Source organism: Leopardus geoffroyi, chromosome C2, assembly GCF_018350155.1.
Source record: "Leopardus geoffroyi isolate Oge1 chromosome C2, O.geoffroyi_Oge1_pat1.0, whole genome shotgun sequence".
NCBI classification, from domain to species: Eukaryota; Metazoa; Chordata; class Mammalia; order Carnivora; family Felidae; genus Leopardus; species Leopardus geoffroyi.
In genome coordinates this window covers 88,991,898-89,012,464 of record NC_059333.1, presented here as the reverse complement: position 1 = coordinate 89,012,464, position 20,567 = coordinate 88,991,898, and the positions used below count along the sequence as shown (strand labels likewise).

Genomic DNA, 20,567 nt, shown 5'->3' with positions numbered 1-20,567 from the left:
CAATATAAAATATTAATGCTGGACAATAACTTAAAATTTTTTGCAGTTGGTTAAATTCTCATCAGAAATAGTCCACAGAGGTTGAGTAATTTTGCATATTTGATTGATGACTGACCACTGTCAGTGGCCAAGAAACAAAATGCCACTCAAAATGCCAACCTTCTCTGTGAAGATGGAGTCCATGTCAAGTGAAAATGTAACTCACTTTACAAATCAGCCCAACAGTTGTCTTGGCTTTCGGGCTCCAGTCAAATATTTCATGGAAGAAAGGTAGTAGAGTGACTCTGTGCCCTTCCTCCTTGTTTAAGACTTCCCTAGGTCAGGCTCGCACATTCTAACTTTCCCATCCCAAAGTAAATTGCAGTGAGAAGTTTTGGAGAAGTTATCTCTGAGTATGAAATGTTCTCTGACAGGAAAATTTCAGAGAATGTGCTCATGCTTGTATGAATATAAGCAGGTATTTCTATGGCTGGGATGGGTGTGGGCAAGATGGAGAGGTAGATGAGGGGTGGGCGAGAGAGCTGTGATATTCCTGGAAATAATTTGCTCTCATGTCATCCTGGTAAAAGGCATCTCCCTTAAATCAGGCAGGCATAATGAATGGTGTGATACCTGGTAGCCTGCACAGTTATAAATACATGGCCTTTCATCCTAGAGATGGCCCATTACCACTCGCTGAAACAGTCTGTCACAGTGGTGCTCTGGGGCCATTCATTTTTTATGACCCCCTTGGCGACGTGACTGGGATTTCCTGAAACCAAGCTCAGGTCCCTGCCCAGTAAGTGCTCCACATTAATACCCTCTGATTCCTTTCTTCCAAAGGTTATCATGTCTTGGTTTTATTTGTGTGTGTGTGTGTGTGTGTGTGTGTGTGTGCATGTGTTTTCCAAAGACAGACACACACATAGAGCAACAAGCAAGCTTGGCTTTGCTGGAAACACAGCTTATTCACAGAGTGAAGCTTGGCTAAAATTCAATCTTATAATATTCGGAAAGTTCAAAGTTTCCAGTTTAATGCATAGAAAGTAAGAGATTTTGAAAAGCATTTGAAAAATTATCTCTCCATTCTGAAGGCTCAGATTTCACATTGTGAAAGGCAAAACTTTCGCATCGCAATTGCAGCAAAACAGAGCCTTCTGATTTGCTGGCTGCTTCAAATAACAGTTGTCCCTTTGATAGTATTGACACCTATCTCCTTTCACAATCTAGTGCTTCTCCTGCACTTTGTAACATATCCCATCTGCTTTTTAGGGCCCCTGTCATAAGGAAACCTGGGAGAGCGAAGAAAAGCCTGATTGATCACAAGGTCCTATCAAATGTCAAAGCTGGCCCTGGCTGACCTCCCATCTATTCAGAGCTGCTTTGATTTAATCTCCAAACTGGCTGCTTCTCTAGGCTGTGAGTTCTGTCTGCAACCCATGTGTCAGCATTGAGATATGACCTGCTTCACGCTCCATTCATCTCATTTGAAGGACGGAAATTAAACTGGAGGGTCGAAGAGGGGAACTGCTCAAAATACACACACATTAACTGAAGGCTTTTGTGTGGGTGCATTATGAGTTTGAACAACCATTAAAAATTATATTAAAATGAAATTGATCTTTACTCCACTGAAATGGTTTAGAACTTTGCCCCCCTCCCACTACCCTCTCATCTATTCTTTCTTATAGTAATCATGTGATCCTGATCTCATTAAGGTTCAAAGTAAAGGAGAGAGAAATTTACAAATTTTCAATTTGTTTTAAAAGGTGTCCTTTAAAAATTAACTTATTGCCTGTGATTTGCACAGTAAATATTTGAAAAAAAATAGAGATCCTAAAAGCTGATAACCAGACTAACAGAAATGTAGACTGCTATGTTTAGCACTATTGATTAAAGTAAGTTTTACTTTCCAAGGTTTTTTTTTTTAAACTCATTTAAAATTCAAACTTTGGGAATAGTCCTCTAACTATCCTGACACATAGCTGTAGTATAAATCTATGTATCCTCGGTTCCATTATTTCTTTCTCAACTTGCCTTGCTCTTTTTATTGGCCCTTTTACACTATTAAGCAAGGTTAGTAACTACTGAAAGCTTGATTTCTTACAGATTTGTTTGTTATAATCTCAAAAGTAAACTCTATTTCATCTACTAATGGTGTTCCAAAATTATGACTTAGGATAATAATATTCCAAATGTGTTTGGAAAGGGAGTTATATTTATTTCTACATGTATTCATTAGCTCATACATTCGTGCACTTGTTATTTGAACTTTCTACTATAACGATACCCAGGTAGGGAAAATGCCTTCTATTCTTTATTTATAAAGTATATTGCACGTTTCCTGTTATAATAGTAGTGTATATCCACTATCAATAAACAATCAACAAAGACAGATGAGAGAGAATGAGACAGAGACAGAGAGACAGAGACAGAGAAGGACAGACAGTATACTAACACTTTTTATTTTCCTTTGTGGAATCACATTGTTCCTTTTTGGGAGAAGACTACACTTTCAGTTGTTTTGGTCACCCCCCTTTATTTATATATAATATCATTTTGTATGGAAGTGATGATTTTATTTTGTTAATATTTTCCTGAAGACCATTTAAGTTTAAAAAAAAATTTTGCCACTATAAATGTATTATATAAAAATATTTTTATGATTCCATGATTTTCTCCAAAATTCTCTAATATGAAAATAGGCTGTGCCCAATTTACTATTTTCAGTCAAAAGTGTTATCTTTTCTTTTACAGTTCTTCATTTGAATATTCACTTGGAAATAACTTTCCTTCCTAAATAATCATATGTGTTTTCTTTAGTATATATTATTTACTTGTTTTATATTTAATATGTGTAAGAGAATGAATACTATAGTGAATATTCGTGTTATTTCTACATAAACCATTTCACAGGACTTATGGAAAAGATTTCAAAACTAGTTACATGGAGGAAAAGATTCTGAGCATCTGAGGCATTCAAAGAATGCCACTTAAGCATTTAGTTTGCAAGCAGGAAAGCAGAAGAACACAATATGATTGTATCTCTCTTGTACTGCTTCTCAGTAAAATCTCTCTTCCTGCATATCCTTATGTAAATATCTTATTACTCAAGGCAGAATGTATTAAAAAATGCATTTTGCAATTTAATTCATTCCTTACAGTGCCAGGTGGGAAGCTGATTCTTTGTTTTAATGTGATACTTTGCAATAGAGCGTTTTGCAATGATGGAAATGTTCTATATTTGCACTGTTAAATATGGTGGCCACTGGCTACATGTGGCTACTGAACATGTGAAATGTAGTTACCGCAAGTGAGGAAGTGGATAATTGTATGTAATTTAAATTGTGGCCAGTGGCTCTCTTATTGAACAATACAGCTTTGGTAGTTTTGCCATTATTTAAAGTATGACAATAGTTTGTTAAACATTGTAGATGTTTACCCAGTTATTCAAGTTCATTTCATTAAAGAATAAGTATTAGATGGTGAGAAACTAATAGTCTTGGAATAAAATAATAAGAAGAAAGATAAAGCCTACTTGTGCACTGAAAGACATTTTTCGCGTTTTCTTTCAGAGAAGAAGATTGAAAGTTTCAATAAAGAAAGGTGATGATAATGTCTTCCTGGAACCCTTGGCTAAGATGGATTGGCAAAGAATAAAATGATCTAGGTTCTAAAATTTGGCTTTGATACTAACCACCTATTGAGTAAGTGACTTTTGGTGTCTTAGTTACTTGGTATTCATGACAAAGGGTTTGGAATAAATAATTTTCTTTGTTCTTACTGTGGATAAATTGTATGAATCTATTCTGTTTTATATTTGGAATCAAATACTACATTTTCCCTCATATCTCAGTAATGTGTTTAAGTACCCAGTGCCAGATGCCTTGTTAGTGCTCAATAAGTATTGGTTGAATGAATGGCCATACTTAGCTGTCTACTTGAATCAATAGCTGCTTTCACCATCCATCCTTGTAGCTTGCTATTTTCTACACTCAGACTGGGCAAGATTTTTAAACATGGATGGTTTCGATGCAGGAGAAATCCTTTGCTACGGAGTGGTAGAGGATCACTGGCATACCTCTTTGGCCAAGCTGAAGTCCTTCTCAGCCAAGATTGTGCAGCTGTTAAAGGAGTGGACAGAGGCCTTCTCCTGTGACTTCCAGGATGAGAAGGCCATGGTTGAACCGAAGACCATTACCCACCGGGTCACACAGTGTGACGAGGAGAATGGCACAGTGAAGAAGGCTATTTCCCAAATGACACAGAGCCTGCTGCTGTAGCTGGCTGCCCAGAGCCAGCTTCAGGAGCTGTGGGAAAAGCTTCACTCACCAGCCATGGACAAAGGGTCTTTCCTCAAGGCTAAGCCGCCAGCCACTCAGAAGGACATCCTGGGTGTGTGCTTTGACTCCCTGGTGCTGGCCCAGCAGCTGACTCATATTGAGCTGGAGAGGATCAATAGCATTCACCCTGAGGATCTGATGCAGATCGTCAGCCACATGAACTCTCGGGACAAGCACCGGTGCCAAGGGGACCTGACCAAGACCTATAGCCTGAAGGCCTGTGACAATGGTTCAACTGCCTTAGCAGGCTAGTGGCCACTGAGGTGTGCCAGGTGGTGAAGAAGAAGCACTGGACCCACATGCTAGAGTTCTTTCTTGCTGTGGCCCAGAAGCACTTTAATATCGGGAATTTCAACTCCATCATGGCCATCATCTCTGGCATGAACCTCAGTCCTGTGGCAAGGCTTAAGAAAACATGGTCCAAAGTCAAGATGGCCAAGTTTGACATCTTGGAGCACCACATGGACCCATCCAGCAACTTCTGCAACTACTACACGGCCCTGCAGGGGGCCACACAAAGGCCCCAGATGGCCAACAACAGCAGAGAGAAGATTGTTATCCCTGTATTCAACCTTTTCGTTAAGGACATTTACTTCCTGCACAAAATCCATACCAATCACTTGCCCAATGGGCATGTTAACTTCAAGGAATTTAGGGAAATCTCCAGACAAATCCATGAGTTCATGACATGGACTCAGGTAGATTGTCCCTTCGAGAAGGACATGAAGTTTCAGAACTACCTGCTCACGGCACCCATCTGGAGTGAGGAAGCTCTCTTCATCATCTCCTTTGAAAGTGAAGGTCCTGAAAACCACATCGAGAAGGATAGCTGGAAGACTCTTAGAATGACTCTCCTTAACAGAGCCTGAAGGCATGGATGCAGCCTGCCGATGCTGGATGAAGTACACACATGCACTGAGTTTTAATCTTGATTAAAGAGGTTGAGATGAGGAGGCCTTACTGGTTGGGGTCCATTTTGTATATGACTTTTATGAAAAAAAAAAAAAGGTAATTATTTCATGCATAAAAAAAAAAAGTTTCTACTAAACCTTCGCTAAAAGGTTCTACTTCCAGAGATAGACAAGGAAGTGTGAGGTCCCAGAACTTGACTGACCTTCATAAAGGAAACTCATCAGGATGCTCCTAAAGGCCTGAATAAAGTACACTGAGGTGATGATGGGAAGGCTGGAGAAGGGCCAGAATGCAATGAAGGCTTAACTTCCTGATACTTATCATATATAACTTCTCTGAAAAGGAGTTTCCATACCTCAGCCATACTCACTACTCTGATTACTCAAGTCCAGAATAATTAAACTCTCCTTTTATATTTTGATATATCACATATTTTACTTGTTAGATATTTAATGTTACCTTCTTTGGGACATAGTTTTTAATGTGATGATGTATTTTTAATCCAATGCGACTGTTAACCTCAGTAAGGACAAAGGCACAAATCTTATCCCTGGCACACAGTTTTCTGTATCTCACAAACCTCATTCCAGTGTAATCTATTCTTCCCCACCCGAGATCAAACATATGGGAAGAAACTGTCTAAACAGGAAAGCATTGTACAGGCATTATTAGTTGTTATTATGGTAGGAATTGATATTGTAGGTAGTTTAATATTTACTGTTTTTTCTGTTACCTACTCTCATCTGGAAACTTGGTTAACATTTTTCAGAGCTCACTATAGATACCCTGAAATCTTCCCAGAATTTCTAGGATTTCAATCCTATAAGAATGTCTAAGGAAAATTCATTATGCTCTTCCCTGAGAAGAGATAATATTAAAAATTAATGACCATTTCAGTCCTCTCGATGTAATATAATTCAGGGTAGGGGAGGAGGTCTGTCACTATCCTTTTCAAGGGCAATTCACAACAACAATTTGAGTGATAAATCCCTGAAGCTTGATGTTCTTCCCATTGTAGAATGTGAGTGTTGACAGTGTCTCCTTTTAAAAGTAGCAATATTTCATTTTAAATTAGTGCACCTGGTTGAGAAAAAAAAAGGGTCAGTGTAGTAAGAGCTATATAGATATTCATATCTTTTACTCCCATGAATTTCACAACTAAAACTATATCTTAAAGAAATAGCTCAATAGAAATCAAAATCTAAGGGAATGAATACCTTACTTATGCCTAATCAATGATGAAAAGAATTTGGAAACCGTTTAAATTAAATTAAAGAAATTAAAGTATACTACCAAGAAAAAGCATTAGAAAGATGTTAACTTTTAACATTTTAGAGCCTATATGCATAAATGTTCATGCCATAATGTCAAATGGAAAAACAATAGAATGAATATTTTTACTTAAGTATATGAGATGTTTGTATGTATGGGCACTAACATTCCACAAATAGAGTTGTTTCTTTGGGTAGAAGCTTTCTATTATGTAAAAAACACAACTTTGGGATTAGAGCTAGGTTTGAAAAACTATGCTCCAAACTGACAGTGGCAAATTATGAAACTTTCCAAATATTAGTTATTTTTTCCTTATTAATGTGTGTGTGTGTGTGTGTGTGTGTGTGTGTGTGTGTGTGAAAACTAAATAAGAAAATCCACTTAAAGAGCACAGGACATAGTAGGAGCTCAATACCATTATTTCTCTTTACTAAATACCTGAGACTTCCTTAGGATGACAAATTTACTCAAATTGTTTTTTGTAGAATTTCAATATTCTTGTTTTTGACCCAAATAAGAATTTTTAGAAGGCAATTAGAAATTAAGGATTAACATGGTAGCTCTTCTATAATATTTCAATGGATTTCAGAAGGATATTAAATACCCTGAGTTGGAGGTCAATTTTTATATGCAATTGAAAATATAAAGCTCAGAATGGTATATTAATTTGTGATAACTAGTTTTATGTGTCAACTTGACTGGCCACAGGGTGCCCAGATTAAACATTATATCTGGCTGTGTCTGTGAGGGCATATCCAGATGAGATTAGTATTTGAATCAATGGACTTAGCAAAGTGAATTGCCCTTCTCAACATAGGTGGGCATCATCCAATCCCTGGAGGGCCTGGATAGAGAAAACGCTTGAGGAAGGAGGAATTCTTCCCCTTTTCATACCTTTTTCCTGCCTTACTGTTTGAGGTGGGATATCTCATCTCATCTCATCTCATCTCCTCTCAATTCATCTTCTCTGGCCCTTAGACTAGGATTTACAACATATGCTCTCCTGGTTCTCAGGCAGTTGGACTCAGACCATCAGGTTTCTTGGATCTCCAGTTTGCAGATGGCAGATCATAGGACTTCTCAGCCTTGAAAATTACATGAGCCAATTCCTCATAATAAATCTCTCTCTCTTTTGATAGATGATAAAATTTCATAGATAGATATAATAGATATGTCTATTATTAGATAAATAGATGGGTAGATATATCCTATGACTTTTGTTTCTTTGAAGAACATAGACTAATACAATTTTGGTACCAAGAGTATGGAATTGTTTCTCTAATCTAATTAGGTTTAAAGATGCTAATGACTCTCTTTCCAGTATGGAGAGAGCACTTATAATCCACAGTGTAAACTGTTTATAGGGATATGCAAAACATCTGCATAAATCACTTATTTATAAGAAACAAGGAGCTAGGTGACATAGTATATGGAACTTCTGAACATTTTTGAAAAATTAATGAATATAATGACATTGACTGATTGCTCCTAATATTATTGACAAAGTAGCAAAAGAAAAGGAGGAGTTCAGAGATTTAAATTCCCAGCTCAAGCTCTTCACAAATGACCTAAGAGCTACTATGCATTCCTGGAAAGACCCTTATCACCTGTAGCTACAGAACTGAAGCTGCTAAAAACCAAATGTAGAACCTCATCCTGTGACTTGTTAAATTACAATGCAACTTGAACTCCCAGCCTCACAGGGTGTCTACTATTAAAGTGAGGACATTGAATGGGCAAGAATGGGATCATAAGCTGGGATGAGGTTGTGTGAAGATTCTGCTGAAGCTGAGGACATTGAGTCTCTAAATTCTGGTAATTCTTCCTTACCAGTGGAGGAAGTCTCCCCATCTCCAGCAGAGTGGGCCTCCTCACCCCCTCACTCCTCACAGTGGCATTCCCACCTTTAGTGGTACTGGCCTTGTCATCCACAGTGGTGTTGGTCTTTCCACCCCTGACTGACCAGATTAACCCTACATTCCCTGGGAAAACTGTAATGGCCTCTCTTAAGGTATTTGACATGCATGACAATGCTGAATCTCCTCAGAACCCATCCAACCACTCCTCTTTGCTTCTAGACCTATAACTAGATTCAAGTACCAGCAGGTCCCAAAGATGAGGTATTCTGTGTGACCAATGAGAAGGTGTATTACATCTGGCTAACTATTCTAATTTATATAGACAGAAATCTAGGGGACTTGTGGGAATAGATACTAAAGATGTAGGACAATGGTGGAAGAACAGAAAGTGGGATCAAGCTATATTTATTGACACAGGTTCATAACGCAGATTATGCATTTAATGTTGTAATTCAGGGAGTTTAGAAAGGACTCTAATAGTTTCTTTGGTTGGTTGGCTGAAACACGGATCAAGAGATGACCCCGTGAGTGAGTGGAAATACCAGACATGCTTTGTAGAGGAAGGGATCCAAAGGCTTACGGACATTACAGTGTCAGAGAGTAGATTTACCATTTAAGAGTGACTTACCAAAATTAGGAGGGCCCAGAAGACATACATTTCAGCAGGACTGTGAGGAATAAATTTGTAAGGGGAGCCCTGGCGTCCTTGAAAATCTCTGTGATTAGTCTTCTCTGTACACCAGACCTCACAGTGGGCACTACAGTCACTGAATTGGGAAACCTCAATGCAAGGTCATTAACTAGATCCCAGGGTAGAAAGAGCCAAGTGGTGGTACTCAACCATCACAGGCAAGGTAGGTGTGGTTACTATAATGGACACCAGAGTCAAAGCAGCAATCAGAATATTCTGACTCACGCAGACCTATGGTACTGGCTAATTGATCATGATGTCTCTAGAAATGAAATAGCTAGAAAGCCTGCTAAATTCTTACTTGATCTGTACAAGTGGAAAAGTTCTAGGTCAAGTAAACAAGTCTAACCTGAATCATAAGAACAGAAAGCCATGTCCCTTCAATCAATTCCCGGACATGAGCCAGTTTCCACACCCAGAAAAATTTGAATGAAGGGGAAGCTGGATCCCCTTGAGGTATGACTTCGGTACACTGCTGAAAATGTATACTACTAATATTTCTCTCAGCCATCCCCAAAAGGAACTATGGCCTTTTACCAGGGTAACCCTCTATTGGTGAAAGGAAATAATCAGACATTTGGGGATTATTGGACAAAGGCTCTGAACTAACACTAATTCCAGGAGACTCTAAGCCATCTCTAAGACTGGCCCCACCAGTCAGAGATGGAGCTTTTGGATATCAGATGATCAGTGGAATTTTAGCACAGGTCTATCTTACAGTAGGCCCAATGGATCCCTGAATCTATCTTGTGACATTTCCCCAGTTCTAGAATGCATAGTTGGAACAGACATACTGAAAAGCTGGCAGAAACCCCACATTGGTTCCCTGACCTATAGAATAAAGAATATCATGGTGAAAAAGGACAAGGGGAAGCCACTAGAACTGTCCTTCCCTAGCAAAATAGTAAATTAAAAGCAATACCATGTTCCTGGAGGGATTGCAAAAGGTTAGTGCCACCATTAAGGATTTGAAGGATGCAGGGCTGGTGTTTCCCACCACATCTCCCTTCAACTCTCCCATTTTGCAGAAGACATGCACAAGACAGGCGGATTGTGGAGAATGACCAGTGGGTTATTGAAATTTAACCAATTGGTGGCTCTGATTGCAGCTGCTTTAGCCAGATGTAGTTTTATTGCTTAAAAAAATTAACACATTCCCTGATACCTAATAGATAGAGATTGATCTGGCAAATGTCTTTTTCTCCATCTCTGTCCATAATGTCTGCCAAGAGCAGTTTTTTGTTTTTTGTTTTTTTTTTCAGTTGGTAAATCCAGCAATACGCTGTACTATCTCAGGGGTACATCAACTCTTCACTCTCCTGGTGTCATAATTTAGTTTGCAGGGATCTTGATCTATTTTCCCTTCCGAAAGATATCACCCCCCAGTCCATTACATGGATGATAGCATACTGATTAGGCCTAGTGAGCAAGAGGTAGCAAGTACTGTAACCTTGTTGTAAGACATTTTTTGTTAGAGGGTATGAAATAAATCTAACTAAAATTCATGGGCCTTTAATATCAGTGAAACTTCTAAGGTCCAGTGGTGTGGGGCATGTAGAGATATTCCTTCCAAGGTGAAAGGTAAGTTTTTGCATCAGACCCTTTTACCATCCCAAAACAGGCATGTAACCTATAGTGCCTCTCTGGATTTTGGAGGGAATTAACAGGTTGGCTCAGGTGACTGATTCTGACTACCAAAAAGAGATTGGACTGCTATTCCACAACAGTGATAAGGAAGAGTATGTCCGGGCTATACGGCATCCCTTAAGGCATCCCTTAATATTGCCAGTCCCAGAGTAAGACCAATGAAAAATTACCACCACCCAATCCAGGCAGGACTGCTGATGACTCAGACTGCAGGAACAAAGATTAGGGTCACCCTACTGGGTAAAGAACCATGAACAGTTGAGGTGCTTGAAGGCAAAAGGAATACAGAACGAGTAGTGGAAGACAATAGTTCTAAATAGCAGCTATGACCATATGACCCATTACAGAAATGAAGACTGTGATTTTCATGAATATTTACTTTTTATTTTTCTATGAATACACTTATATGGTGTGTGTGTGTATGTTCTTTGAATCTGTGTGTGTATGTGCATATATATATATATATATATACGCACACACACATATATATATAATTTTTTCCTTTGTTCTTTTATTTACTTATATAAAACAAGATATATTAACTTTATATCATAGCATTTAAGTATTGCTAATCTTAAATCATAGTATTTAAGTTATAGGATGTCAAGGAGAATAGAAAACATGAATCAAGGACTTTACCTTCTCTTCTGGGGCAGGAATTTGTGAGTTTTTGGTTGGGCACAGGATAGTTATATAATGTTAGGTGGAATTATGACCTTGTTATTGTCTTTATTTGAAGATTAAATATGGTTTAAGAAGATGCACATGGGTGTCAAGTTGACGAGACGTGGACTTATGATTGTTAATTTTGTGTGTAAATTTGGCCATGAGATGCACAGATTAAACATTATTTCTGGGTGTGTCTGTAGGAGTCTTTCAGGTGAGGTTAGCATTTGAACCAGTGGACTCAGTAGAGTGGAATATCCTCACCAGTGTGGGTGGGCATCATCCAATCTTTTGCTTCTGTTCCTCTGAAGAACCCTGACTAATCCACGCTGATCTTGACTATAAACTAGAGAAGTTTGCATTTGTTTTCCCCATACTGTTGACGTTAAATTCTGGAACACTTATATATACTTTCCATTAGCCTTCTGGGAGCTCCTTTCTGTTGATTCAAGGATGGAATGTCCCCCAACTATAAGGCAATTTCGGAATACCTAGAAACTCACTATGTAGTATATTTGAGTATTTAAAGGAAATTGGTCTTATAAATGAAAGAAGATGGGCAATGATGGAAAAAGTGACCTTTGCCGCTTTGTAGTAGAGGCCAGAGAGGACAAGGGAAGATCAAACAAGGGGATTAAAGTTCTTTGTCAAGTGAAACTATTCCTTGTACCCATGCTTAATTACAAAAGGAAATTAGGAACAAGTGCATGTGTATTACTGCATGTATTAATGTAGAGTTTAATTGGTTTGGAGTAAATTAATGGGTGCTTGCAATATTTCTGGCAATTTGTTATAAGCTGTGTAATTTTAAATTGGTTTCTTGAAAATGCTGGGTAAAACATTTTAATTCACACATTGCTTTAGGAATTGATTGGGGGATAATAAAATATAATGAAATGTTTTACCTCAGATGGATGTAAGTTCTATTTGCTCTGCAATTTTTTTTTTTTAAACTTGAACGCAAATAATGAGTACACTGCTAGGATCTTTCGAAGAGCTGTAACTGTTTGTAAGTTACTTGTCTCTCTCTCCATTGGGCAAACTATAGCTATTTTAAAATTCTATTTTCTTGAAGCAGTAGAGAACAAGGAGAATCCTCTAGGGCTTTCCTCTTTTATCCAAGAAAAATTATATGTGAAATTGAAAAGCAAGGAGGTATAAAAATCTGGCAACTCAGCAAGGAAATTATTATAAGAGACTAGAAATTGGGACACTTGCATGTGGGCCACTAAAGAGAAGTTCCATGAATTCTTAGCTGGTTTGTGGTAGCAATAGGATTCCATATGACCAACTGTGAAATGGAGGTGATGTCAGTGGGTTTTACCTGATGTGAAAATTAAGTGCAAGTCATCTGAGAAAAATGACAGTTATTCTTCTAAGATAGTCAACCAAAAAGAAAGCAGTGGTGTTTATTAGAGTACAGTTTTTTGATTTTTGAAGATTATTTTCCTGCTGTGACCATAAGTACCTGGGAAAATTTCAGGCAAAAGGAGATCTGGGCATTTGAACCCCCTTAATGAACATAGGGCCCCTCTGTGTTATGGAAATTGAACTCCTCTCCCTTCCTTGCTAGCCAGGCATTCACTTCCTGTTGGATTTCTTCATTTCAACTAAAATTTTCAGCTTTCAGAAATACAGTTACCCACAATTTGCCTGCTCTCCTTTTGAAAACTTTTTTTGCCATTATTTTCTTTTGTGGCTGAGCAGGCAGTGATAGAACCTAGAAAAGAACTCTGGAATAGCTTATAACCTAAATATTCCAGAATTTATCCTCAAGTTACCAGTGATATTACTACTGACAAAGCAATGTCTCCCCCCACCCCCGCCCAAATGCTCTGTTTTCCCTTTCTGTTACTGTCCTACATTTTATGGATTCTTTTCTGAAATATCTAATTTCCTCATGCCAGTTCCTTTCTTTCTCTTACCTTCAACTTGAAAGCCTATTCTAAGAAAAGCTTTCCCCAGCTCTGCCTCTCTTCTGCTTGTCTTTCTGAAGGTTGTACTTCTATTATAGAGTTGATCATATTACATATTGTAACTTTTTACATATGAATTTGATTCTCCCATTGGGCTTGTGAGCTCCTTGAAAGCAAGAACTGTATTGTATTCTTCTTTGTAGCTCTTTGTAGCTTAATTATGTTCATGTGCACAGTAGGCACCCAACAACACATACTAACTTATTTAAACTAAGTTGTAAATGACTAATAAAGGTTATTTCTTACATTGGCAATGCATTTTAACAAGTGGGTATAGATTTCATCTTGGAGACTTGGGGAATTAGTAAGTAAGAAGACAAGGTCTCCTTTTCTTATTTTGGTTTTAATCAGAGGAGACACTTTGGCACATCTGAAGTAACATCACAAGAGCTCTTCCTTTTCTGTCTACCTCTGTAGCTATTTGTGGATTCCCAGTTTTGTTTGTTTGTTTGTTTTTTGTTTTTTGTTTGTTTCCATTCTTATTTTCTAGCAGTTTTAGTCTTGGTTGTTAGCTGGAAATGTAGAGACCTTTTTGGAGGAGGGGCTCTTCTTCTTTCTTCATTTATTTGTATTTGTTTCTCATTTTGGCAAAAAGCTTTCCCCAGTGTTATTTGGCTTCCTCACTGCACCCTTTTAAGATGGGAGGAAAGATAATATAATCTTATTTAAAGAAATCGAAGTTCAGAGAGTCGGGCTGCTTGAACTCATTATGACTGAAAAACTAGAATTTTTATCCTTACTCTTCATTACCCCAATTCAGTACTCTTTCATCCTAAAATAACTTTACATAGCATATATTCATCTTAGGATATTTTCTCAGTAAACTTAGAGATCAAGTACATAATATTAGACCTATGAAATGATCTGGTTTAACAACACTTTATCACACTGATTCTTCTTCACTTAAAGTCTAAGAGATGTTTTTGTCCATCAACAGATAATATCCATTTATTTAAGTTTAGATATCTTATTAACTTCATTGATTTGTTACTACAACTGATCACCTTAGGTATTCTCAGCACATCAACATAGTGATTAAAATAACAATAATCTCTAGGAATGAAGATTAAACACATGTTGATATTAAACTTCTCCATAATCCACAGAACTATTTTGGTCTTCTTAGTACCAGATAAATTTATATGACAAGATTAAATTGGACCATCTGTGACACATACCTTCAGAGACATGTGTTATCAATGACCACTTTGAATCTTCAAGGTCCATCCCTAGAAGGCTGTTAATAACTCCTATGCTTTCATTATCCTCCTATCACCATGTTCAAAAATAGACGCAACTCAATATTAACGAATACATATGATACCACCAAGTATCTTTTTTATGTGTATATAAAAAAAAAGAGATAGATAAACCAAAAGATATCAGCCATAGCAAAGATTAGCATATAAACCCCATATGGGAGTTTCTTCTTTCTATTTTACTGGTATCAAGAGCTTCTAAAAACTGAGCATAGCACATTTTCCTCTGCTCCAGACAGAAGTTGTGTGTGGATTTTCAGATGTGGATGCTGAACCTTGCTTACCTCAATCAACTGTATCTATCTGAAGCCTTGAAAATCTGGCCAACCCATTGGTAACAAAACTTCTTAGTGTTGATTCCCCATAAGTGGCTTCACCCTGATTATTCCTTTTTACTTTCCAGTAATAATTTTACTTGACATTTGATGTCAGTCCTACTCAGCCTACTTTGTTTAGGAGTGCAATTCTCTGGTAATTTCAGAGTCCCATCTCTTTCCTGGGCATTTGACTTTGGTCTCTTTGGCCCATCCTTTGGCATTTCTCCTCGACTTTGTTTAGAGATCTCTTGATTGCAATAATGAAAGCCTAATAGAGACTAGCATGAAGTAGAATAGCATGTCCAAACCTGAAGAATAATTAGTATAGGGATATATATTGCCACTGACATTTTTTTTGACATTTTGTCTTTGCTTCTCTTTTCACATCCACATCTTTCTTTTCTCATATCACAGCCTTCATTTCTCTGTTTTCTAGTTGTGATGAGAAGTGGTTTCTGTATTCATTTCTCAGGAATTCATCACTTCTTTTCAAGCAAGCAGCTAAAATGAGCAAGAATCCCAAAGACACATTCCAAATACTCAGAATGATTTACTCAGCTTGGGTCAGATGCCCACCCTTGGACCAATCACATGTAATCAGGGGGCAGGGTAATATTATACCATCAGAGAAAGCCTGTAGTAACTACGTGGATATAGATGGGTTTAGCAGGTTGAGGGAAGGGAGTAATTAGCAGTTGCCAAAAAAAAAAAAAAAAAAAAAGACAATTTCAGGGGAAATTCTGTTCTCAATACAGTAGTCTTCTATAACCCTTTTCTCTCAACTGCTACATCATTTTTCCAAGAATAACATGACTTTACAGTCTATGCCAAAAGTAACCAAAAATCAAGTGGTTTGATGCTCTTTTGCTTCAGATCTCTGCTCAGTGAGCTTTTAATATCTGTCTGGCCCTTTGAAAATGAAATATTATTTATTGTGTCTTTGGCTCTTATAATTAGCTCAAGAACACAGCTACCTTGGCCACAGCATTTCTTTCTTTCAGACAGAAAAACAAAAGTCTGTTTCCTGGCTGTCTCCCTCTCCCTCTGCTTTACCATCTCCTCTTAACTAAGGAAAAATTCTAAAGAAAGCCAGTGGTCATTACTGGTGTCAACCTTGCCACTATCTTCTCATTCCATGTCACTCATTTCCCCCCTTCTAATGAAGGCTTCATTATCCTACAGGGAATATACCATGTGAAGTCTACACTTTACGATTTGGCATTTTGCTAAAGATCACACTTTCACCGGGCCTTGGGGCTGCCAGGGGTTCTTTCCTTGGATCTTGTGTTCTTCTGTAGACCTTGTCTGTTCCCTTTCTGGAAACTATTGTCTGATGCTAAAATTTTAGTCACACTGTAGTTGTCCTCTCATCATTGGGTGAGACAGAAATAGCAACACACTCACAGAATACTAATTTAGAGATTGTTGATGGACTCTAGTTAAAATAATTCAACTTGAATTATGACTGAACTCACGAAAACACTAACATTTCAAACACTCATGGAACATTGCACAGTTGGCAGTAGTAATTAATAAGCATAGAATTAATTATTAGAATCTGCAAGCTATAAATTCTTCATCAAATAAAGACAGAATTAAGGCATATGTTAACTTTCTGATGTGTTTTGGTACAGTGGTTCCCAGCTCTGGATGCATATAAGAACTAACTGGGACACTATTTAAAAATACATATTCCTAATCTCTACCTAAAATTTACTAAAATGAGAATCTTTTGGGGAGAAATTTTAATGCGTCTTGGGTCTTGATGGTCAGTAAACTGGAAATCACTGATTTCTAATGCAGCTATACTCCTTCCTTTAAGTGAATTCCAGGAAGTCATTTTACTCAGAGATGTGACATTGGCAGAGCAGAAGTCAACTTTACTGGTAAGTCCAGAGAGTTATCTTGTATGTCCCCATTATCCTAGCCCCAGGTAGTTCTACCCTCTGCATCCTTTGTTTCCACTTGACATCTTTTCAGATAATCTTCCTGTATCAGAGCTTATCCCATCAAGTTTAAGAAGAGAGACAATGGCTCCACAGAAGACATCCAGATGGCAATGGACACATGAAAAAATGTTCAACATCACTCATCATCAGGGAAATACAAATCAAAACCACAATGAGATAACACCTCACACCTGTCAGAATGGACAACATTAACAACTCAGCCAACAACTGATGTTGGCGAGGATGCGGAGAAAGAGGATCTCTTTTGCATTGCTGGTGGGAATGCAGACTTGTGTAGTCATTCTGGAAAGCAGTATGGAGGTTCCTCAAAAAATTAAAAATAGAACTACCCTACGACCCAGCAATTGCACTACTAGGTATTTATCCAAGGGATACAGTTATGCTGTTTTGAAGGGGCACATGCACCCCAATGTTTATAGCAGCACTATCAACAATAGCCAAAGTATGGAAAGAGCCCAGATGTCCATTGATGGATGAATGGATAAAGAAGACGTGGTATATTTATATACAATGGAGTATTACTCAACAATGGAAAAGAATGAAATCTTGCCATTTGCAACTACGTGGATGGAACTGGAGGGTATTATGCTAAGTGAAATTAGTCAGAGAAAGACAAAAATCAAATGATTTCACTCATATGAGGACTTTAAGAGACAAAAAAGATGAACATAAGGGAAGGGAAACAAAAATAATATAAAAACAAGGAGGTGGACAAAACAAAAGAGACTCTTAAATATGGAGAACAAACAGAGGGTTATCGGAGGGGTTGCAGGACGGGGGATGGGCTAAATGGGTAAGGGGCATTAAGGAATCTACTCCTGAAATCATTGTTGCACTACATGCTAACTTAGATGTAAATTTAAAAAAAATAAATTAAAAAAAAAAAAAGAGAGAGAGAGATAATGGTTCTTCTCCACACCCAAAGTCTTGGCTGATTTGAGAGGGGAGAGCCATATTCCATTTGGCTGCAGAGTATCCAGGAGATGGAAGTGAGAGAAGCACCACGTGAGAGAAACTGCCTGTGTTCTAGCCTCTTGGGCTTTTTTTCTGTCTTCAACCAGGACCACTTGCATTCGTGCCTATAGCTTCAGCCCCACCCTACTCATTAAGACCAATTTGATCTTGGATGTGAACAAAAATTGAGCTTTAACCCAACCCAGGGCATCTCTTCCAGCCTAGCCCTGATGTGATCTGCCTCTGATAACCAGTTTTCAGCCTCCCTCTACATGTTAGAGTCTCTATCTTGGCAACCTGCCTGATACTTCAGTCTTTCCAGGTCACGTTTTTCATAGAGTGGTATGAGAAATCCTTCACTGGGATCTTGTGAGGTACCTCTCAAAAATGCAGGGGGATGGGCTAAATGGGTGATGGGTATTAAGGATGGCACTTGTGATAAGCACTGGTGTTTTATATAAGTGATGAATCCCTAAATTCTATTCCTGAAACTAATATTGTATTATACTATATGTTAACTAACTAGAATTTAAATAAAACTTGAAGCAAACAGACAAAAAATGCAGTTTAGGAGCCATTATGTCAGAATTTCTAGGACTGGAGTCTAACATGTGCATTTAAAACTAAGTGGGACTTTATCTGGAGAGTCTTACTTATTCTTTAATACAGAAATCCTGGAATTCCATACATGTCTCTGTAGCTTACGTTTCTAGTTATTTTCACTATCACTCTGACTTTTGGGTGAAAGTGTAGTATAACACAATATTTGTGTGTTTCTCTTTTAGCAGAAACATCCTTAAGATATCACCCCAAAATATGGCTGGGAGTGCATTGTCCATACACAGTATTTGGTTGCAGGACATTTTGATGTGCTGATCAAAAAGTATGTTTTGTATTGCATTTTTGGAGAAAGTAATTGTGTTTCCAACCATACCTACCCAGAAATATTACAAAATGCAACTCACTCTATGAAGGGCAATTAATTTTTATTGTAATTATTTATAATCCTCATTAAGAGCAATTAATATGATATATTACTTCTAGTAATTTAAATGACTATAATAATAGTAGCAACATCTGGAATTTTCAAGGTACCTTTTATTTAAAAGGCCCAAATATTATGAAAAAGAATGAGTTAGTTTTGTAAAACATTTCCTAGGTGTTCTTCTAGTTACTTATTTACAAGAAATATATATTCACCTACATGCTACCTATGTGGTGAAGAAATTGTTCTCTCAAAGCCAAATATAAATTAGGATAAGGGCTTTATTTTATATAAGATCAAATAGCTGTAACATATCTTGACAAGCACTACTAAGAGCTAATGAAATTATATTATTACAAAAACAATCAGATCTGACTCCAGCAAACCCCACTTACAGCAATATTTAACTTATATAGCAAAGCTAACATTTCTGCAAAATATCCTTGCACCAAGGCTGACGTGAGTTAGAATTGGTAAATCACAATAGGAATTCAGCTATAAGGCACAAATTAGAGGTGATTTATTTAGAGGCTTTAAATCTGAGAAGGAGTTTTAAAGTTGACTCTATGTAAAGGATGTTCCTGTTTTTATGAATGCTAATTACCAAAAATTATAACATAATTCATCTGCATTGTCACTGAACTGCCTAGGGGTAACTCATAAGTTTTCTCCCTTAAATGAGTGTGTTAGTGTAGCATGCAACAATCCCAAAAGTGAATGAGGCCATTTTTTTTCAAATAATGGTATTGGATTATAAAGAGAGATGGTGAGATTCTTCCAAATATGTTTGATGAATTTTTTAATAATGATAGTAATAATCATAATCATAATATTTCAAGTATCCCACAAAATAATTTCTTTGTAGCTGTGTTGCATTATATCCACTTATATACATATTATGTATATATAATATATATGACTAGATATAATATTAGATAGGCAGGTTTTTTTTTGATAGAGTGGAAATGGTTCTCTAGAAGAATTGGGAGAATCATATATAATTTTTGTAATCTTTTAAAAGCACCATTGTTTTGTCCTTGAGATATGTTTTTTAATACTTAGGATCTTCTGCAATAGGATTTTCTTCAATCATATAAGTCAGAGACCCTCACTTGCAATGACTATATTACTCAGGAAGATCGGTATTATGATATTCAATGCTTTATTTAAAGAGGAAGGATCTGAAAAAGAATAGTTCCAGAAAACCTGATGTATGTTTAAAGACCAGCAGGTACACTGTACAAATTTATCAAGTCTGAAAGAACATGATCATTGCCTCTGAAATGTCAAATGAGCAGTCCCTGATGGTGGCATTGGTGGAGACCTCCCCATTTGTTTATCTATTTGTTCCTCAAGTATTTATTGACATTGACCATGTGCAAGGTACTGTGCTGGGTGTAAGGGCTACAAAGGCAAGCTAGCAGTTTTCCCTTCAAGGAGTCCATAGACTAGAGAGAGAGAGAGAGACATATTAATTGATACTTCAGCACCAGATGGGACATGTGATACAGGATTGTGACTGAGTACAGACCTGAGAGCCACATCACCAGTGTTTGAATCTTCCTCTGTCATTAATTAATTGTATGAGGTCAGGGAAGTTATTTAGTCTCTTTCCTCAGTTTCACCCTCTGTAAAATGGGGATTTCCTCCCAATGTTTTTTTGTGAAAATTAAATGAATTAATATATAGGACATATTCATGTAGTTAAACCATATTATTAGGTTGAACCATACAAAA

The 20,567-nt window shown here is 37.4% G+C and overlaps 1 protein-coding gene across 1 annotated transcript; it reads left to right on the top strand.

The window, feature by feature from the left end:
- The first annotated feature begins 3,998 nt into the window (after positions 1 to 3,998).
- LOC123610356 (ras-GEF domain-containing family member 1A-like) lies at positions 3,999 to 5,335 on the top strand. The gene is given in 2 exon segments (XM_045500988.1): positions 3,999 to 4,545; positions 4,548 to 5,335. Coding segments are annotated over 2 exon segments (1,191 nt in total). The 3' UTR covers positions 5,192 to 5,335.
- The last annotated feature ends 15,232 nt before the right edge of the window (positions 5,336 to 20,567 follow it).